The sequence below is a fragment of the Poeciliopsis prolifica genome, unplaced genomic scaffold (assembly GCF_027474105.1).
Source record: "Poeciliopsis prolifica strain line A6 unplaced genomic scaffold, Auburn_PproV2 SCAFFOLD006, whole genome shotgun sequence".
Classification (NCBI taxonomy): Eukaryota; Metazoa; Chordata; class Actinopteri; order Cyprinodontiformes; family Poeciliidae; genus Poeciliopsis; species Poeciliopsis prolifica.
In genome coordinates, this window is record NW_026562381.1 from 13,092,804 (window position 1) to 13,114,920 (window position 22,117).

Genomic DNA, 22,117 nt, shown 5'->3' on the forward strand with positions numbered 1-22,117 from the left:
GCATTTAACCTTCACCCTTTGGGGTGACTAACTTTGGCTCTTCTTTATCTCGGTTTATCTGTGTTAATGATAGAATTACTAACTGTTTTTGGGTTTAAACCGTAGATAGATGCACATGGATTAGAGAAGATTTATTTTGTCGTCAGTTGTTTATTGGTGGGCTATGCTTGTTTCACTGAAGAGCTTTAAATACAGTCGATATTGACTCCCTCTGCTGTTCTGACCTTTTTTTCTAAGTTTGAACTAGTATTTACATGTTCATGACACAGAATAGGTGATTGATTTCTGCTCCTCACTTGATTGATGTGCCCTGTTTGTCATGCAGGAACAGTTCATGAATGTTCATCGGTCTTATTTTTGGATCTCGGTTTGGCTCAAGAGGGCCGTTAATGCTTGTGCCCTCTTAGTGATCCACACGCGTCATTCTGCAGTGGCACAAACACTAATTTTTATATTTATTTTCTCCTTCCACTCTGGAGCTTTCAGTCGGACTCTGCCTCCCTAATCTCATTTTGCAGCTCTAATCAGAGATGTTGATGAATTAGCAAGACTCTGGCTTCAGTTTTTGATAAATGAGAGTTAGGGGTCAGGAAGCGGCCATCAGCAAAAGTCTAAATGCATTTACCTAATCAGTGCCAGAATTGGTCATTCTCATGAGCTAAATTGTCTGCCACTATTCTGGAAAGTATTTCCACTATCAGTGCATTTTGTCTTCTTAAGATAATTAATATAATTCCACATTTTGAAAATAAATTCACTTAAGATTTGGACAAAATTAATTTTTTATAAAAAAAAAAATTGGCTCTCGAATGATGTGTTTTTTTAGCTGTATAGAAATCGCTTTATTTTGCAAAACTGCAACGGAAACACTTTTTCACATCATTGCAAGTGGAAGTTAAATGTTGTAACACATCGTATCTTTAAAGAGTCGTTTGTAGATGGTGATGCTCAGGGTTGGAAGGATCTCCTATAGCACTTAGTACTGCAACTAATCTGATGAGGCCTCTGACTGAAGAATGTAGCTGTGTTGAATTTTCATAATTAAAAAAAGATCATAGTAAATATCACAAACAATTTTGATGAAACTTTGCATCCATATCACTCTATAAGTCATTAATATCTACATTACAATCAAGCTAAACAAATTAACACAATTTTTCATGCAGACTTTTCTTTTTTATTCTCTGTGACTTCGTACAAATCTGAAAATAAAAATAACAATAAGGCACTGCCCACCAAAACAGAAAATCTAAACATTACCAAAAATATATTACACTCTAAGAACTCTAATAAATAGATGATTATATAATCTATATCAACTCCTACGGTCCAGCCTTAGTTGTTAATAAACTATAAATATTTGTAGTCTAAAAGGATCCACACACACAGTAACGCTGGTAGTTCTGACCACACCATCGGCCGTTAACGACTTCCACAAAATAAAAAAACATAAAAATATAGTTATTATTCTTGCATTAACTCAGTTCTCATGTTATACTTTTAGAGAGCCTGAGTTTTTCTGTTAGAGTATATATTTATATATATATATATATATATATATATATATATAATATATATATATATATATATATATATATATATATATATATATATATATATACATCGTGCATGCAATTTTTCCCCGATAAAAAAACATTCATTTCATCTCATAGCTTAAAAAAGTACAAAATTTGTATCAACTTTATGTTAAAAAAACAAAATAAAGAGTGTAACATTCAAATTCTGATAATGCCACAGATTTTCATGCCATCCAAGGTCCACTACACATGTAGCCAGATATCTGGGAAAACCAAAACATTTTTAGACATTTTGGCTGTTCATCCAACCAGAGTGGAGATTTGAGGAAATAATGCAGCAATAAATCCACAAACCTGCTTTGACATGATTCCTAATCAAAATTGGCCTGTATTGTATTATTTATATTTATATAAAATAAACATTTCAAAGTAGTTAAACTTATATCCACATAAAGGAACCTCTTGGCGCCCCTGTTAGGTTTAAATCCTAACTGGAAGTCGTGGTTGTTTTGAAACAACCTGATTAGCTGACATGGACTTTAGCTTTGCGCCACACTGCCCCCTGTGGGTTTGGCATGTTTAAAACAAGTTGAAGAGTGTATTTGTACGACGGAGTAGTAGAACCAGGCTAAGAAACAAGCCTGGTTACGAGAATAAAGTCATACAATTACAAGAATAGAATCTTATTACAGAGAGTAAAATTGGAGTAACAAACTTAGCCACTTGCACAATCGTTTCAGAGTCCTGCTATTGATGCTGGTGAGTTAATAACTTAAGCATTTCCTCATCTGTGAAACAAATTGCAAAGTATAACTTTACAAGATGCCCAACTCTTCATTTTACCTTATTTTTATATTTTTGTAACACTACTTTATTCTTGTATGACTTTGTTCTTGTAATATTCTGACCTTATTTTCATAATTTTATATCTTTCATGAAATTTTACTACATTTTTCTTAGCCTTGCTCTAATATTCTGTCGTACAATGGAGTATGTGGCCATACTAAGAAAAAATAAATAAAATTACAAAAATAAAATCATAATATTATGACTTTATTCTCATAATATGTGATTATTCTCATGATTTTATTATTTTTATTTATCATTGCTATTATTATTTTCTCTGTTATATAGTTGAGTTTTAGGGGCATATTTAAAAAAGTAAAAAAAACTAAGAGAATAAGGTCGTAATATTCTGACTTCATTCTTGTGTTTTTTGGTTTTCTTGGCGTGGCCCTGATACTCCGTCGTACCGTTGTATGTTTGCTTGGGTTCATCTGATTGAAGTTTTTCTGAAACTGATTTCTCGTGTGCGATATTTGTGTTTTAGAATCGATGCAGGGGAGATATTAGTTTTTATAAAAACCCGGCTACATGTGCACAAGGCCTTGAGAGTCAGCTGAGATCAGAGATTAAGTAACGAAGCAGCTGATCGTCTTGAAATGCCTAAAACAGTCATCGTCCTCGTTTCCGTCAGCGTTTTGCAGAGATCCTGCGTTTGGGCTGGAACCGGAACCAGCTGTAGTGTTTCGCTGGGCGATCACAGGGTGAGAATGGTCGGCGAGTGCAGGGAGTGATCCGACTGGTCGCCACTGCTGCTGCTGCGCCGATGGGCGACTCCGCAGGGCTGCTGGGCCTGAGGGTGCAAGGCCTGATGGGACGCGGCAGGCGCTGCTGCTTCCGACGTGGAGGACGGATACGTGAAAACCATGCCAGCAGAGAAGGACAGGAGTGACGGCGTCGATATGAGAACCGGCGTGTGGAGCGACTCGGACTCAGAGGCGACGACCGAGGCGGTGGACGCCACCGGTTTGGCTGGGATCATTATCTTCGGTTTGGGCTTCTCTGGCTTTTTTGTGGAGGGTCCCGGAATGATGGATTCCTCTGGTTCCAGTTTGATGCCTCCCAAAGAAGAAAGCGAAGGCGTGGCATCAGAATCGGAATCAGAGTCGTCTATCTTGCAGATGGGACGGTGGGCTTCCAGGACCAACTCCAGCTTCTCCTTCTCCTTCTGCAGTAGTGCTATTTCTTTCTGCAGACGCGACTTCTCATCCTCCAGCTGATCGGTTTCCTGCTCCGGAAGGGAGGACAATCAAGTTCATTCATGCCTGACTCAGGTATTTGCACTTTTTAGGAATTAAGTGTTATGACGCGTGTAAAATCTTTACTCACATTTTGTAATGAGTCAGTCAGCTCACGGCGGCGATTGCGACATTTTGCTGCTGCCATTTTATTCCTTTCCCTTCTGATCCTGCGTCTTTCCAGTTCTTCAAGTGACAACTATGATTAAAAAGAGAAGTACAAACTATTACATATCAGAAAATAGGTTACAGAGCTGTTAAAAAGTATTTACGCCCTTTCAGGTTTCTTCAGTGTTTGCTTTTTTGTGTCACCTAAATGTTTCAGACCTAAACCTGGTTGACATTTTTAAACTTTTAAAAAATGCCAACCTGGTTTTAGGGGTAAATTATTTACCCTAAAAGTGTTTTTTAATAGGGTTAAAACTGGACAATAACATATCACAATATAAGAGTTTCAAGTTGATATTAATATTTATTGATTAGTTAGTATTTGAGATATTTCAAACAAAAACAACCATTTCTTGTTTTGTACATAAATTACTCTAAAGTTGTTGAACATATTTTCTATTTTCACTCTGCTCTGATAGCTGCTGAAAGTTACACAGCAAGTTGTTGCTCGGTAAGCAATGAGTGAGTGAGTTGGTTGATTCCACCAGCCTTCCTTGGCCATTCAGAAGCAGATTTGTTACGTTTAAAATCCCAAACTGATTTCCCTACAACTCAAGATGAGAAGAGCTTTGTCTTTTTGCTGTGGAACTTTACTAAATTGCCTTTTTTGACTTTTGCTTTTTCATCTCGTCGCAATTTGGTTTTTCTAGATTTTTTGTCCTACCATCTGTTTTCTTATAGGTTCCATTTAGGTGATGATACTTTTGATCACAAAGTAATCAGGTGTGAGTTGGTAAAGAGAAATTAAACTCGGTTTTGTGAAAGTGTGGCAAAAAAGCAAGAGGAGCAATTGCTTTCTGTGTCAAAATCGTCTAGTCAAAAAATTATTTTACCTACTCAACAATAAAGTCATAAGACTTGTTCTAAATTATTCTAAATCCAAAATTTAAAATGGGCTTTGCAGGTTTGCCTTGTTCAAATAAAATTTGCAAAGTGTCAATTGGAACAAAAATTGGCTCAATCCAGTCAATTCCAATCAATAGAATCTGGATTTTTCTGTGAGAAATGTTTGCTGTATTTAGCCAAATTTTTCAAATGAATCAAAATCAGATTTGGGTTCAGTAAAGTTGCTGGATAGACATGGAGAAGGCAAAAAGCCTGCTTATTTAAAGACAAATAATTATTGTTGTTTCCAACATTTTAATCTGAAACATTAAAATGTGACAAAGAGCAAAAACATAAGACCTAAAAGATGAGTTGCATTTTCTTGCTTCTGTATCATATAACTGGAGAATTACCACCACCATGTGTGGACTCTGAGTCATAACAATCATGGCGGCTGAATAACTCAGTATCGTCTTCTTCTTTTTGTGCTTGTAACATGACAAGTCTGGCTTTATCCGACACCCTAATGAATAATTACAGTTGCGCCCTATATTTCCTGCCCTTTTGGGTCCATGACTCACGCTCAGACCCCTGGGGTGAGTCAAGTGATGAGTCACAGAAAATGACTTGCCCATGTGAGTCACATGACTGTGTACTTCCTGTACCATAAAATCGCAGCTCTGTGTCGTGGATGTGTGCCAATCAGCAAGTGCCCGCTGAAAATGAGAAGTTGCTATATGAATGAAGTTACAACGGTTAAAAGTTGCAACAAGAGGGATCCACATCTGAGATTTCCTCTGACATCTGGAAGCTTTTTGTTTCACGTGTAAACAATAACCATAAAGTAAACAGAGGATGTTTACATCAGGGAATAAAAACTATTCAAGAGCTCAGTTTCTCAGGAAAACCTATTTCTAAATGACTGAAATTCAGAAAACAGTAACTGTGTGACACAATGCTACGGGATGTTACAGAAATGACTGAGTCACTGCTCACACCTCTGACCTCCTTAACTCCCAGATATCTTATTTTTATTCTAATTATATAGCTGCTTTTCCATTACAAATATGCACAAAACTTTGTCGAAAAACACAATTTCGCAATTGCAGTGTTTCCACTAAGAAACACCATTAAAAATGAATAAGTAAAGTCTTTAAAAACATTACGAGCTATAATCCTCCTACCACTTCCTGTTTTCTTCTTCTTCGTGGTTTGTGCCAGTAGCATCAGCCAGTTGATCGTGTGATGCGAAAAAAGTGTTTTCATTGCAGTTTTATATAATAAATCAATTTTGACACCTTTTTCAAAAAAAAAAAAAAAGGTGTGTGGAAAGCTAATTTATTGTCAGATGTTAGTTTTTGACCATCTCAAACCTACCTGCTCATCATTCCTGCGCCTTGTGGGCGGTGGGGTATTAGCAGCTGCCCTTATGACCCCGGGTCTGATGAAATGGGACTGGGAAGGCGGCGGACCCATCGGCCGGGCCCCCACGATGGATGGGTAAGGCGGTACCGGTGAGTGTGAAGGTCCTGGAGGATGCATGAGTGAGGGCTGGAGCAGCCACTGGAGGTCCTGGTTTGTTGTGATGGCATTCAGACTTGGGACAAAGGGGTTGCTGCCTGCCATTGTGAATTTCTGGAATGATGATAATAATAATGATGAATAAACATTGTTATGTAGCAGAAAACTAAAGACAAAGTGACGAAACAAACTTTGTCACTTTGTCATTAAACATAAAAATTGATATAGTCATCAGAGATGGGAAGAATAACTACTTCAGCATATTTTTACATAAGTGAAGTTAAAAGGAGCCGTCCAAGAAATTGCTAAAGTAAAAAAGTATTTGGTAAAAAGTTTACAGACGTATTAATAAACTAATCAAGTTATTAATAATTTAATATTTAAAAATGACAATCAGATGGACAAAAATGAAATCTAAGAGGAAATTTTGGTATCGTAAGAATGAAAATGTCAACAATTCATAGAAGTAACAAAAAATAAAATCAGGTGAAAAAACATTTTTCCAAATCAGTTTCTTTCAATAGGAAACTTATGAAACTTTAATAAAAACTGCAAATGTCAGAGAGTCTAGACATTTTACTCAAGTAAATGTAATTGAGTAACTATAACTAGTTACTACCCAGGTCTGGCAGACACTACAATTACAAAATATCTGATATATTATTTTTATGTAACACATTAAATAAATTTTACATTAAAAGTACTTAAACCCCTGAGTGTAATTCTGTTCAACCTCTGACCTTGTAGCCTAGTTGGGTGCGCGCACACCTACCTGCTCCTGCTGGGTGCTGGAGGTGCTGCTGCTGCTGCTGCCGCCCAGTGATGCGGAGCTGGACCCGGACAGGTTGCCTCCGTACGCCGGGTTGCCTCTCCCTTGACTCCCGAAGTTTCGATACATCCTCTCCGGCTTTCTGAGAAACGCAACCGAACCCAGCCTCCGCTGTGTGTGTCTATAGAGCCTTTAGATCGTAGCTTTCGGGATGAGTCTTGTGGGTTAATTCAAACTCTGGGGGCAAGCCCACTGTATTGCCGTAAATCGGTAGAGTCCAAACGAGTTCGTTCCGAAGGGGAGCAAAGAGGGGGAAAAGAGTTTGACTATTGTTTAAATCGAGCTAAAACGTCCGAAAGTTGTCCAAGCCGCACCTCCGGCTTTCTAGTCATCCATTTAGAATCGGAAGTCTGGGAGTAATTGTCAGGTTGTAAACCCTTAAAGCCGGAGAATTGGTTTGCCACGCCCCGTAACTTTACGGGAAATAGTGTTGTCTGGAATCTCTCACGAACTCAAACCACGTGGGGCTGACGTCACTGCCCATATATGGTGAGTTTCCTCCCCGCCACTACAAACAGGGATTCCTCAGGCGGCGTCACCTCATGGTCAAAACTAGCTGTTTTGTTTCGTGTGTTATCAAACGTACAAGTGGAAATGTTATGATATTTTCCAGTTTCAGACAAGAGGCCGCCTCCTGCTGTAACCGGCACACACAGGAAACAGCCAGTTTCCAAAGGCGAAACCAACTGTTAGCGAGTGAAAGTGAGGCGATATGTTAATTTGATTACTTTATAAGTAGCCAGAATGCTGTAATTTAAAATACATTTGTAAATAAAATGATGGCTTTGAGTATTTCTTGAGGTTGTTACTTGTAAATGGGTTTGTAAAGTGGTTATTGTGCTGACAATTATAGAACATTAAGGTAATGATAATGTTTAGACACAAGTGTAAACTTGTAAATGTAATGTATTAGTATAAATATAGCCTACTAATACAGGTAAATAAAAACAGGTAAGCTCAGAAATTATTCTTATTTGTTAGTTTTGTGTGGGAGATTACACAAGTATAATCCAAATTTTAATACAGTGTATAAGTTAGCAACAAGAGTAACATAATAACAATAACAAATATTAGAATTAGTGTTATTATTGTGATTGGACAGACAGACAGATATTTTTGTTTTTTAATTGTTATTAAATTGATTTTACTATTTTATTGCAAATGCATATTTTATTTAATTTTAATGGCTATCTTGATTTTCTTGGTTTTTATTTGTAATCTATATTCTTTTAATATAATTTTTTATATTTGTTTATTTAAATGGATAAATATTAAGTTTATTAATCTTTGTCTTTAATAAATTAACAAAAATTCTTGGTCCACAATAGAGGTAAAAAATTAGGAATAAAAGAGGTTAAATCTATTATTATTAAATATTAACTTTTAAATTGTTATAAAGCATTTAAAGTTAGTATGAATTTCTATGGATTCATGTGAGGTACAGTGCAATTTTAAACATGTAAATAATCATCATATGAACAACTTATATATGTGATAAAAGATTCCCATAATGTCATAAATAATCCTGTATGTGTATTTTGATGAATCCACGTTAATTTGTGACTGAGACTGAACAGTCAGGCAGAGAGCTGAGCACGTGCCTGTAAAACCTGAGTTTTTTGGCCACCACTTTCACTGTAAACCACATCAATAAGCACACATTCTTGTGGAAATGAGTCACCTAAATGGCGCAAAGCAGCTCTGTTACTTCACCACTGGTTTTACCACATTTCCCTTTTTTTAATACATGCAAGCATGTTATAGTACCTAGTAAAGATTAAAATTTTGCAAACTGCATTTTTGGTAAGCTTAGTCTGTCACAACAGCTGCTGACCTTGCAGTCCCTCTGGGACAGAGTTCCCGGCATCGGTTGATCTGACCCGTGGCTGACTGCTGCTCTCATGTCTCGTGTTACTATTAACTCCGGTCCTGCAACGTTTGAACAGCAGTTGTTAATATTTAATGCTGGAGTCACAATTTTTTTATGCTTTACATGGGAAACAACAAGTGAGACCTGTAGCTTTTTGTCTCTGGGTTAAAAGTTTCAGGTTTAAACATTGTTAAACCAGAACATACAGGGTGATTTGTTTGTAATATGCTGAAAGGTGTCATAAAAAATAAAATAGGGTAAAGGTGAGTGTAAGGTGAGTCAGCTGTGAGAAATTCACTGATGAGACATGTGAAGTGGTGACATGCCACAACATGTCTTCTTCCTATTACACCTTCAGTTTCCCTCTGGTTTTATCCTCTACCCTTACTTTTACAAGTAAACCCAACTCTAACTTCCTTAATTAAATGTTTAGGTTTTTTAAGTGGTGAAACTCTGACTAACTTCCTCATTCTTTGTTTCTGTTTTGAGTTTCCTCCAAAAATTTAACATGATCCAAGGCGGAATAAAGGAAGCTTGAATTCCTTTGCAGTTTACTCATCTAGAAATCTCTGCATGTTGTCACATAACTCATCCCACACCCACCCACGCCTTCTACCCACTCACACAACGATGCTGCCATGCCACAGATTAATTTATTAAGCAGGATAGGTGTCTAGAGTCACGCCATGCCACCTTTATGCTTACACATTACAAAGAAATAAAGATTATCTGTAATCATAAGGTGAAGTCCGAACATGAATATACTGACTGTGCCTTAAATCTACATTATTCACAATGTCATGTTACACTATCTAAAATATGACACACTTTTAGTTTATGGAAATATTTATGCCAATGACAGGAATAAATTGAATAAAATTTACAATCAACTGCCCCAAGTAGCAAATTAAGACTTCCGAGAAGCTGTAAGTTGAAACCTCAATCTAAAGTAGCAAAAATTAAACTATCTTACTCTTTAGAGAAAACCTCTGCATCTTTCCAGAATTTGCCGCTGCGCCAAAGTTGAAGCTTGACAAAAATTTCCAGCTGCCTGGATGGACAAGAGGAGAAACATCTGGATAAGAGATTTATTTGAGATGATATAAAGATTGAGCAATTTGACCACAACTACTAGAAGTCCTGCATCTTTCCAGATGCAGGAGTTTAAAGTTGAAGCAAAGTGATGGCAGTGTCATGCTGTGGTGATGTGTTACCAACATGGCTGCTGGTGCAAAGAAGAAAGTGGACCAAATAAAGAAAACGATTCATTTGAACTTTTTCAACTTCACCTCAAGTATTCACTACAAATATTACCAAGTATCTTGGTACAGTTTAAATAACAATAATAGTAATTTATTTAAAGTTAGCTTACAAGCAACTTTTCAGTAAGAAAGAGGAGCTTGTTTTAAGTCAATAACTCTCTTAATTTTGGTGAAAAAGTTGCAGTTTCATTAGCAGATTTTTTCACTTTTAACTGGGAAAATGTTTGATTATCAGTGACCTAATCTGCAATTCGAACTAACAGTTTTTTTATTTTTTATTGGCTTAAAACAAGCTGCTATATCATTCTGAAAAGTTACTTCTAAGTTAATTTTGTTATATTTCACTTGTGCTAATATATTTGCACTAGAAAATAGTCCAGAAATACTTGGTAAAATTTGATCTCTTTTGCTGTGTAGCTGAAATTTGGGTCCTGATGGGAGTAAAACTGGTTTTAAAGTGGAGAAAAAAGTATATCTTTGAGCTTTTTGAATGGCTGTGTAAAAACTTTTATTTGTCTTTAAAAACTTTGAACTGGAAGCAAAAAAAAAAAAGACCTAGAATATTAAAATTTTGCCAAGACTAAACTTCGAGTGAATTAATCCAGAACTTTGTTGAAAAACGTGCAAAGAAAGTTTTATGAACTATTTATCAGTATAAACAGTACCCTACTGTTTAGAAAATTAATAGAATATTTTCAATATTTGAATTTTATGATATTACAACCACAAACTTTAAGAAATTTAGCTTTAGTTTCTCATAATAGCTCAGTATAAAGAACTGTATAATAATATTTAAATGTTTTAATTACGTTCCAGTTTGATTCCAGTTATCAATTAATTTTATGATCCAAACTGATTAAAAGGTTTTCTATCAAATAAAACCCAGGCGATTGCAGCAAGTATGAGGTATCAAAAATTTTGTAAATTACAATTTGAGGCTGGATTTGTGGAAAAATTAAAAATATGGAAAAAACAACTTGTTCAAATAAATCACTTAAGTTTTTATTTGTCAGTGAAAGTGGGTGCAAATATTTACCTTTCTACCAATTAGTTTGATGGAAAAGTCCTGTCCTACATACTGGGAAGTGTTCTAATTACATCCAAGTGAAAAGTGGGTGATCCATTCTCAATTTCCCCATTTCATATTTGTTCCTCTCACTTTGAAGCTTCTCTATTAACCATTTATTGCATTGGTGTTAGTGAAATAGTCTGATTCTTTCTCCCAGTAGTTGTTTTCCTTCAGGCTTTAAAAGCTCCAGTTCTCAAACCGCTGCTGGAAGAGAACAGTCTGGGCAAGTCGCTATTGGAAAATTACCACTTTTTCCAAGTGATTGTTGGAAAAACAACCACGTTTTTCCAACGAAGTGATTGGAAAAACTCTGTTTAAACGTTTGAGTGCTGTCAATTAGTACATTAAATAGAAGAGGTTCAAGGATTAAATCTTGGGGTACTCCTGCCTGTTCTAATGAGTAGTTCTCTATTCACACAAAGGGAATAAGCACAAGTCACATATGGAGTACCCCAAGGTTCAAACATGGGACCCTTTCTATTCAATATCTACATACTCCCACTAGTTCAGGTTCTAAAAAAATAATAAGATTAGTTAATATAACTATGAAGATGACACACGGTTCCACATTACAATGTCACCAGGAGACTATGAACCCATTCATGCTTTGAGATACGCAGAACAAATCAATACATGGACATGCCACAACTTGTTCCAGCTGAACGGAAACCAAACTGAAGTCATTATTTTTGGACGTAAAGAGGAACAACCAAGAGTCAGGACACAGCTTCAATTATTACAGTCAGAAACTACAAACAGGAATGACTTCTGGGTGTAGTGATGGACTCAGACCTGAACCTTCAGCATCACATAAAGATTGTTACAAAATCAGCTTTCCATCACCTGAAGAACTTTTCTAAACTTTCATAAACTCATGCATGTGTTTATCTATAGTCACATTGATTACTCCCAACAGTGTCATGGAGAAGCAACACTCAGTTTTCATGCTTCTTTTATGTGGAACAAACGTCCATAAAACAACAAAACAGCTGGAACACAAAGCTAAAAATCTATTTTTAAGAGTTTCCTTTTGAAGAGGGTAACACTGATTACATATTTAATGTATATTCATTTGATTATTTTTAATGACGGCATTTGACAAAATGTAATATTTATCACTTGTTTTATAATCGGTGACGATTATGTTTTCATGAACTACCTTTATGCTGAACTACAAATAAATTTGATTTCCATAAAACTGGAAAACTGCTGGAACACTGAGTCCCTTTTAATCAAGACTGAAGTCCTATTTGATTAATAACAACTGGAATATTGAATAATTTAAGTCTGGACTAGCACATTTAAGTATTTATCTCTATTTTGGCACTGTAATATCATGTTCTTTAAACGTGCCAGATACAAAATGTGCGGAAGCTCCACAGGAAGCTACTTTATGTCCAGTAACACTGAACATGAGTCTGTACTGTTTGTATTATTCAGTGAGGAGTTGGATAGTTTCTGCCACGCAGGCAGACAGATGTCAGCCAATGGCAGTGAATGGGAGGGATTTGCTCCGTTAGCCACGTAGCTTGTAGCCTCTACCGTTAGCTTTGCAGGTAAGTGCTCCTCCCTATCGTGCAGTGTTTTTTAATACTAAACAATTTATTGAAACATAAACTACGTTTTTATAATATGCTGTTGAGGAGGCGTACTCACCCGTCTTCTCGGAGGCCAAATAAAAAAAGCCATGCAATATGACGTTAATATTAGCTTGTCTGTTAGCATCAACTTTCAGCCAGAACAAGTTCGGAGCAACACAGAAAATTAATCATATGTACATAAAAAGTAAGGTTGTATCGATTTAAAAGTTGGAATAAAACTTAACCTAACAGTTAGATAACCTAGAATTCACCTGGAGTTAATGAGAAAGGTAGCCTAGCTACTAGCTAACGTGTTGCTGTTTTTAATTTGAAGCTAACGTCTCCTGGAATCATGGATCATCAAGGCTACAGAGCAAGTAAGTGGATGTCTGAATCACCGACTGTTTTACTTCTTTGCAAGATTTTACAGAAAAATACAGTCATAGTATCTGCTTCCTTTTTTAATGTGTGTTCATTTGAGTAATGTATTGCTAAAGGTCAGTTTTACGTCATTATTACCGCAAGTGACGCTGTGTGTCGTAAAGGTAAAATGTATAGACATACGTTTGCAGTTTGCACATTGTGGTCATTAGGGTGAAGTTTCCTGCCTTCATGGAAATTATATGAGACAGATCACATGTTAAAATCTAAGCAAGTAATTTTTACATCTTTTAATTTCAACAGATGATTGGATTTCAGTCAAAAACTAAACAGAAATAAATAAATAAATAATATAGTTTGTTGGATATATGAGCGAAATGAAGCTATTTGAAACCTTCCTTCTGTTAAAATCAAACAACTATAGCCAGTATTTAATAACCAATCTAAACTGATTTTGTTTCTTTTTATAAATTTTGCGAGAATTCTCGCCACCATGAATCATCATCTCCAGCCCTCACTCCAGCTAACTTCATGCCCTTTTCCACCACATCTATAAATCTCTGAGTTAGTCACAAAAAGATCCATTTCCTATCAAGGTGATGCAAGCCAGTCAGATCATAAATGACTAACAAAAATTATACCCTCATTTTACGATATAAAAGCCTTTATTTCTTGTAATTTTATAATTATGGTTTACAGATAATGTTGGACGGCACAGATTTAAAGTTTTATTTCAATATTTTGCAATGGGAATAAGAACTACTCTCTGTTTATACACCTTATCTTGTACACCTGTTTCTAAATATTTATATCCTGTATAGCACTTCTGGATAGATGCAAACTACATTTCGTTTCTTTGTACTTGTGACAGTGCAATGACAATAAAGTTGAATTCTATTCTATTCTATTTATTTCTTTTTTTCATCACTGTAACCTTGTGTCACAGCAATTACAGTCCCACAAACCAAATACTGCTCTTGTGAAACATTTTCTTTTATTGGTAATGCACTTCTTTAAGACACCAGTCACATAAAAAAGTGTGATTTGAATCACTCAGCTGCACACAGTATCTTCAAATGTATTGGTCTTTATTGGTGTTTTTATTGAACAAACAGTGGAGAAAATAGAATCTATGAATCCTGACAAAAAATAAAATTTTTGGAGGTTATAAACATTAATTGTGAGTTATTGTTCCCGTGATAAATCAAGATTTGGTCATTTTGGAATAAAACTCTGACATAACACCTGTTATGAACATGAAGGAGTCTTCATCATGTCTACGACTGTCGTTATTAAGTGTTATTTTGGTAAATAAAGAAACTTAATGGAAAGTTGACATTTGTAATGGACTTTTAATGCAAGTTTTAATGAAAATTTGCATTAAAAGTGTCATTTTTTACTGAATAATGCAAAGTTGACACATTTAATGGTCGTTTAATGCAACTTTTTGTGCGACTTCGCATTAAAAATATAATCATTTACCAAATGATGCTTCATAGTAACAGTCTTATGCACACCCCTTCAAATAAAATGTTACCAAAAATTTCTATCATAACAACAAATTCATCACAATAACTGATACACTTCAAAAAGTCAGTCTTGAGTATTTTTATTCTAGTTTCTTGAGTAAACAAAACTAACTTACAAGTAACTTTTCATCAAGAAACATGAGCTTATTTTAGGTCAATTATTCCTTAATATTGATGAAAAAGTACCAGATTATTTCACTTATAAGACATTTTCCCATATGATAAATGAAATAATCTGCGAACGACACAAGCGTTTTTGTTAATATTAAGTAATTATTTACTTTAACTCATTTATCTTGCTGAAAAGTTACATACAAGTTAGTTTTGTCTTATTTTCAGTGTAATAAAATATTTTCACTAAAAGCTACACAAAAAGTAATTTTTTGCAGTGTACAAATAATAAAAACTGTAAATTCTGTATCATAAATAAGCATATGCTGGAGAAGTTATTCCAAAGCTTTTATTGCACCGCGGGCTGATCGATCGGCGTTTTAAAAGAAGGAAAACTGAACTGCGTTGTGTCTGTTTGTCGACAGCGAAGCCGAGAGCGCGTGCAGCGCCCTCTGCAGGAGACTCGGTGTTGTTTGACGACACCAGCTCAGCGCCGCCTGGAATGAACAGCCAGGGCTTCTACACTCCCGCTTACAACATGGCAGGACCCTCGAACGACATGCAGGGAGGGCCGGGAGTCAACAACCTGTTCGCCGACCCGATGGCCAGCGCCGCCATGATGTACGGCTCGTCTTTAGCCAATCAGGGGAAAGACATGGTCAACAAGGAGGTGAGGGACGTCAGCATGACTGATTTAGTCATTTATAGCTTCAGAGATTTTACTGTTTTTCAAACTTCTATGTTCTTCATTAATCTGCTTATTGTTTACATTGACAATATGAGGTTAAAGTTTTAGTTTCCCAATTTTGTTTTTACAAAAATATATAGTGATTCCAAGTGATTTTTGAGAATTTGTACAACTTTCATAAATTAGGTAGAGTACTTTTCTGCAAAACTGTCAGAACGATGTATTTATTAAACTATAGAGCATATCCATTTCTTTGGAGGTGACTGGATTATTATTTTTTAAATTAAGTGTCTTGGAGATTATGTAGTGTTCCTAGATTTCATGCTCTGTTTCCATTGGGACTGAAACAATTAATCAGATCAATTGTGAAATAACCATAAACTAGTTTAGTAATAGATTACTTGTTAACTGGAGTCAAAGAAAATTATTTTTTCTGAAAGATCAGAATATTCAGAACAGCTATTTGCCCACAATTGTACAAAAATATATAAATCTTTTAAGATAAAAGAAAAAATAATCTGTAATTATTTTCTACCTAATCTCTTCAAGTGACTTAGACTTAGCTTCACCTTGTTCTTATTCTGAAAAAAAAATCTTCTATAAAACATTTTTGCTGTCCAGTTATTAATCAATTAATTCAATTAATAAGCGCCAGATCATTCCTCCACCGTATTGATGTTGAGTCAAACAGAAATGACTTTAAGTATTATTTTTAGCTAAAGATTCTTCCTTTGCTACAAATTATCAAGCTATTTTATTGTATTTTGGGGAATAAAATGTTTATTTTCCTATTTTAAAAAAGGAACAATTTTGTTTTTTATCTGATTAATTGTTGGAATAATTGATAGATAAATCAATGACTAAAATAATGGCCACTTGTTTCTCTACTCTACCTAGAACTTTGAATAATCATAATTAAGTTCCTGAAATAAATTTGCTTTTTAGTCGTATTATAATATTTATTGGATGTATATTACATATTTCAGTACAACCAAAAGTAGTTTTATTTCTCTCAGTTATTCAAAGAAAAGCCGATTAAAAAAAAAAAGTTTGTTAATATTTATCTTAGGTTGAAGATAACGCTTCATGATGACGTTCAACCTGCGCCGTTTGGTTTGAAGTTTTAAAGCAAAGGAGTTTACTATTTTTTCTTTTTTAAATAAATGACTAATTTCTTTCCATTCATCTCTGCAGACTTCCAGTTTGTGTTTGTTAATATTTACGCTCTGCATTTCAGATTAACAGATTCATGTCTGTGAACAAGCTGAAGTATTTCTTCGCAGTGGACACCAGATACGTCCTGAAGAAACTCATGATCCTCATGTTCCCCTACACACATCAGGTAATCTGATTACACCTGACCGCCCTCCACGTCACGCCCTGCGATGAAACAAAACGCTCCGTACTTTCTGATGCAGGGTTGTTTTATTTTTTATGTTTATTACATTGAAACGAGACAAGACAATCTGCCTCCTTATCAGTAACTCACTGCTGTTTATGAACATTTATGGGATGCGATTATCTGAGTTTTTAAAAGCACTCAGAGTTCATTTACCCTTATTATGAGACGTAACATTTTGTAAAGTATCAATGATGCAAACTCCTCTGAAAAAGACAAAAATGTTTTCTGTCTTTCAAAACATTGCAACAGAAGTTTAATCAAATCTGTGTTAAAGATTTTATGAACTTATGCTGATATTTCTGATTTTCCTAACTGCTTTTATCTTAGAAATCTTATAAAAAGTAAAGTTTTACTCTTGGAGCAACTTTTACAGGCACGCAGTTGAAACCAGATATTTAGATGCACTGAATAAAAAGACTTTTCTTTCCTCCCAGTCTGAAGTTAAGTCAGATCAAACTTTTCCTGTTTTCGCTTTGTTCGACCCAAACAGATTAAAAGACCGAAAAATGTAAATGTTTGTAAACTTTAGAATTAGAAGAAAATTACAAACAATTTATTCAAAAATATTCCCGCCAAGTTTTCTGGCATTTAGCAAAATAGAAATAATTTTGGTAATTCTAGCTAAGATGAAACAAGAAAAGTTTGGCCTAATTTAACTTCAGACAATGAGAAACAATGTGTGTATTTTTATTTATTGTATGTATTTATCTGGTTTCCATTCAGATAGTTATTGTATAGCTGCAGTTTGAGTATTATTCCTGAGTTCAGTTTGTAAATAACTGATGCTTGAAAGGAGCATTATGGTTAAATGTTGTCAGCAAACAGATTATATTTTACATTTTTATGTTGATTTTGGACGAGATAATCTCCTCAGTTCTCATAAATTGGTGTAAAACACTATAATTGCAGTTTTGAATAGGAATGCCCCAATCTGTAAAGGCTGGACTGATTTTTAATATGGCTGTTATATCAGATAACCGATATTTAGTTTAAATTAATAAATAAAATATTACAGAAAAATAAATAATTACAAAAATAATGTGCTTCAAAATGTTTTCCTTTTTCAGCAGAAATCTTCAAATTGGTTTCAAATATGTTTTCTTGTCAAGTAAAATCATCTTTCATTCTTCACATTGTCTCGCTAAATTAAGTTTTCTTCTTCTGTGGTGTTTGTTCCTGTAGGACTGGGAGGTCCGGTACCATCGCGACACTCCTCTCACTCCAAGGCAAGACGTAAATGCGCCTGACCTTTACATACCCAGTAAGTTGTGTGCAAACACAATCAGGACCAGAAAATTCTGCAATATTTTTTTATTTAACTTTTATTCCTCTTTCTCGCAGCCATGGCTTTCATCACTTACATTTTACTGGCTGGAATGGCTCTTGGTATTCAAAAACGGTGAACATTTCTCTCTTTATTCTCTGTTTTTATGCTGGTTTTGTGTCAGATAAGCTTAATCAGGACTGTGGACTGTGTGCAGGTTCAGTCCAGAGGTTCTGGGACTGTGTGCCAGCACCGCTCTGGTTTGGATCATCATCGAGGTTCTAGTCATGTTGCTGAGTTTGTATCTGCTGACCGTACACAGCGACCTTTCAACCTTTGACCTCATCGCCTACAGTGGATACAAATATGTTGGGTAAATACACATTTTAATGCTCATATTTTAAATTTATTAAATCAGGTGTCCATCAAAACGCTATTATAACCTCCTTTATAGTCACATCTGAAACCATTAATCACGATTATTGAAATAATCGTCAACTAATTCAGCAATCAATTAATGGATTGTTCACTGCGATTTGATGAAAGAACAACCCACTCAAAAACATGTTTTTGGATTTTGAGAAAGACAAAAAGTTTTTGTAAATATTTTCTCAAGTGGCAAAATTTTAGCCTCTGTAATACAAAAAAAAAACAGCAAAAACTTTTTGATATCCAAAATCAGTTAACTAAAAAAAATGATGTTAAGTGAAACATAAAAGCCTGAGTTAAAGGAAAGCCACTATACTGAATAAAATATTTATTTTCTTATTTTAAAAAGAAGTTGAATACATCGTTTGCATTTTAGTTTGTTTCTAATATTGCATAAAAGAGACTTAATGAAAATTTCCAGAGCATACCATTTTAAAAAATCGGATTAATTGATTAATTATCAGAATAATTGCTAACTAAAATAATCGTTAGTTTCAGCCCTGGTTCTATTATTATTATTTCCTTTGCTAAATGAATGAAACGTGTCCTAAAATATCTAGTTAATTAATTTGTCTTTGTGTGTTTGTATTTCACCCAGAATGATCTTCACAGTGCTGTGCGGCTTAATGTTCGGCAGCGATGGGTATTATGTTGCTCTTGCCTGGTCGTCTTGTGCCCTGATGTTCTTCATTGTAAGTATGAATACCTGCATTTTCACCTAACACACTGAATATGGCCTTAATAGAAACTTTATTCTATCATTTTAAGTGTATAGAAAATTAAAACAAGTTATAGTTAGTGCTTTAGTCTCTATGGTTGTTTGCTGCAGTGTTATTACATAATAACACAGAACAACCAGGCAATAACAGAAAAATGGCACCAAAGTGGGCGGAGCCAAGAGACGCAGAGGGGCGTGGCCAAGTGAGACTTGACAAGTTGAAATGTTGTAATTAATTGGAAAATTTAACTGTAGGAGCCGACCCTCAGCCTAACCAGGGCAAAATCAAGACAGTTTTCATAAAGACAGATTCCTTTAACGGCCAATATGGACAGTTTATCTGAAATAAAAAGTTGATTTGTGGTTTAGTTACTCTTCAATCATTGGTGTCGACCAATTCCTCAACATGATTTTGCTAAACTCTTATCTTGCATTTTAATATATACTATAATTAGGGTTAGGGTTAGTAAGGTTAGTAATAATATATTACTATAAAGCTGCTTTCCTTCACTTTCTTGCATTGATGTCAGAAAGCAACTAAAATAATAGGAAAAAGTAATAAAAATTCATCATTTTTGGTTGGAAAAGTGATTGTGATTTTCTAGAATTACTCTGAGCGGCTTTAGATTTATTTTATTTTTTTAACAGACTCAGGTTACATTTTGTGATTTATAAATGGTGACGTATGGAGTACCGCAAAGCTCTATTCTTTAATTCTTCATGATTTCAATCTAAAATGCAGTGTACAAATACAGTCACTGTTCCTGTAAAATGATGCTTTCAACCCCGGTCATGCTCTGTCACTTTCAACTGATCGCATAATTTTAAAGGAATCTGCACTGCTTATTTTTTGTTAGATTATCACAAAATTACTGTAAATGGCAGCAAGAAATACAGGAATATATAGACTTTTGTAACAGAACGACAACATGAAGAGCAAAGCTCCAGTTTGTCCTTAAGAGTAAATAATTTGCTTTAGGTTCAAGTTTTTTTGTTTTTGTTTACAAAAGCACATACATGGCATTTTAATGTGCTTAATTGCACTTTGGATAAATCCACTGACCTCTGGACAAATTCGGTGCATCTCTTCCCTAAAGGTTGTCAGCAGTTCTCTACTTTCCCCCAGCTCCACTTTTAATGTTTTATATTTTACATGAATAGGAAATTTGTGTCCTACTTCTGGCAGCTTCAGGTACTGCATTTGTATATTGATTAAACCTGCTTTGAAGGGATAATGTCAAAACTGAACACTTGTTGAGATCAAGCCAAGCTGTTTAATGCACTGTAAAATATCAAAGAGCTTCAGTTTCTAATCTAATCTCTGCTTTAATTTGTAAGAATCTGGGCAAAAGTCTTAAGGAATCTTATGTCCAAATACAACTCTGGGTTATTATTGAGTAAATCCAGAAATTTTACTCAAGTAAGAGTAGCAATACTTCATAATAAAACTACTCAAGTGAAATTAAAAAGTACATTGTAGTAAAAATACTCCTAAAAGTAATTTTTTCCCCCAAAGAAAAGTTCTTCAGGTATAGCTACTGAACTCTGGATATGATAAAACTTTGCACCAATCTGACGGTTAAATAACAGATCAAATACAATAGATGTATTTGTTGTTTAGTTTATATGTCTATTTACTTATTCAATAATGAAGCAGAAAAAAGTGTTTTTGGATTAAAAGTGCTACTTACTAAAAGTTTTTGATTAAAATGTGATTAATTAATTAAAAACCCCGCAGGTTCGATCTCTGAAAATGAAGATCCTGCCCTCCATGTCCTCGGATTCGATGGGAATGGGATCAAACTCCAAGCCTCAGCTCCGCCTCTACATCACAGTGGCAACCGCCGTCTTCCAGCCAATCATTATCTACTGGTTAACGTCTCACTTAGTGAGGTGACCGGGAGGTTAGAAGGTTATTGACTGTTTGCGCTCTCGCCCTCTTACTGTTTTTGTTGTTAAACGGAGAACATTTGTTTGGTGTTGAGCTGCAGCGTGTTTACGAAGCTTTTCCGCTTCATGGAAACAAGCAGAACGTGTGAAACGAAGCACCTCTGTCTGCTGCGTGGTTGTAAAGTAACCCTGGTAAATTATTGTTTTCTTTTAAACACCTAACTAAATGGGCTCCAAGGTTTTAACATCAGATCTGATTCTGTGCAGATTAGCTTTCATATAATGTCTCTGGACATGTTTCTCAGTGTTTAAACCAAACGGTATGCCCAGCTCCTGTTTTTTCATTTATCTACATTTGACAAAGCATCATAAAGTTTGGATTTTGTGTGATGAAAAAATAAACAAATATATGGCTTTGTGTATCAAGTTGTTTTGTCTTTGTGGTAAGATTTCTCCTGTTAAGATGTAATAAAATCAAGTTTGATTTTATAGTGCTCACAGGAAGTGACAATCCAAATTAAGGGAAGGTAAATGGACTACCTGGAATTTGTTCTCTACTCATCTGAAAACTAAAAACACTAAAAAGGGAAATTAATAAATTGAAAATAAACTGAGTCCAGCTTTCCTTCTGCTTTGAGCTGTAACACTGACTGCTACAGGAAATCCTTTCTGCTGCTGCCTGCATTGACATCGCCTTCTTTTATCTTTTTTCTTTCCTTCCAGAAAATTAAATGTAATAATGTAAGTTACAAAATTTAATTTATCTCCGGGGTTAATAAGGTATTTTTAAATTAAAAGATTACTTTTACTTTTAGATTTAATGAAAACAAATCCATTTAAATCCGGCATTTTACAGAAAAAAATGTATTTTCTTGTTGGTGTTTTATGATGATTCTTCGAAGCCACATTTAAAGTTATTTACACGCATATTTATAACTGCGGCTGCAGCAGCGTGATAATTC

At 35.0% G+C, this 22,117-nt stretch overlaps 3 protein-coding genes across 3 annotated transcripts in view; 1 reads left to right on the plus strand and 2 right to left on the minus strand.

Moving 5' to 3' along the window:
• The window catches only part of LOC129360340 (acidic fibroblast growth factor intracellular-binding protein B-like), a 27,668-nt gene extending 14,608 nt beyond the window's left edge, over positions 1-13,060 (minus strand). Inside the window, exons 1-3 of the mRNA XM_055030506.1 lie at positions 12,820-13,060; positions 9,806-9,883; positions 8,797-8,891 (exon numbers count right to left, since the gene is read on the minus strand). Of these exons, the coding sequence (XP_054886481.1) occupies positions 8,797-8,891; positions 9,806-9,827 (117 nt within the window). The 5' untranslated portion in view covers positions 9,828-9,883; positions 12,820-13,060. The remainder of the gene's footprint in view (positions 1-8,796; positions 8,892-9,805; positions 9,884-12,819) is intronic.
• On the minus strand, positions 1,631-7,512 carry LOC129360344 (fos-related antigen 1-like). Its single transcript, XM_055030514.1, has 4 exons — positions 6,906-7,512; positions 5,990-6,247; positions 3,711-3,818; positions 1,631-3,609 (listed from the first exon to the last, which is right to left on the minus strand). The coding sequence occupies exons 1-4, from the start codon at positions 7,029-7,031 to the stop codon at positions 3,079-3,081; spliced, it is 1,023 nt and encodes a 340-aa protein (XP_054886489.1). The 5' UTR covers positions 7,032-7,512; the 3' UTR covers positions 1,631-3,078.
• On the plus strand, positions 12,618-21,577 carry LOC129360345 (protein YIF1A-like). The gene is made up of 9 exons (XM_055030515.1): positions 12,618-12,719; positions 13,078-13,120; positions 15,190-15,434; positions 16,690-16,794; positions 18,037-18,115; positions 18,196-18,253; positions 18,336-18,491; positions 19,146-19,239; positions 21,004-21,577. Exons 2-9 carry the CDS (start codon positions 13,096-13,098, stop codon positions 21,160-21,162), a joined length of 921 nt encoding a protein of 306 aa, XP_054886490.1. The 5' UTR covers positions 12,618-12,719; positions 13,078-13,095; the 3' UTR covers positions 21,163-21,577.
• Positions 21,578-22,117: the final 540 nt, after the last annotated feature.

What these genes read in the sequence shown, in the direction of transcription:
- LOC129360345 (XM_055030515.1), top strand. Translation starts at nt 13,096, where the DNA reads ATGGATCATCAAGGCTACAGAGCAA. An exon ending in GCCTGACCTTTACATACCCA is followed by an intron (nt 18,116 to 18,195) that starts GTAAGTTGTGTG and finishes TCTTTCTCGCAG; the next exon opens with CCATGGCTTTCATCACTTAC. An exon ending in GTGCCCTGATGTTCTTCATT is followed by an intron (nt 19,240 to 21,003) that starts GTAAGTATGAAT and finishes AAAACCCCGCAG; the next exon opens with GTTCGATCTCTGAAAATGAA.
- LOC129360344 (XM_055030514.1), bottom strand. Translation starts at nt 7,031, where the DNA reads ATGTATCGAAACTTCGGGAGTCAAGGGAGAGGCAACCCGGCGTACGGA. An exon ending in CCAGCACCCAGCAGGAGCAG is followed by an intron (nt 6,248 to 6,905) that starts GTAGGTGTGCGC and finishes TCATCATTCCAG; the next exon opens with AAATTCACAATGGCAGGCAG. An exon ending in TGACTGACTCATTACAAAAT is followed by an intron (nt 3,610 to 3,710) that starts GTGAGTAAAGAT and finishes CTTCCGGAGCAG; the next exon opens with GAAACCGATCAGCTGGAGGA.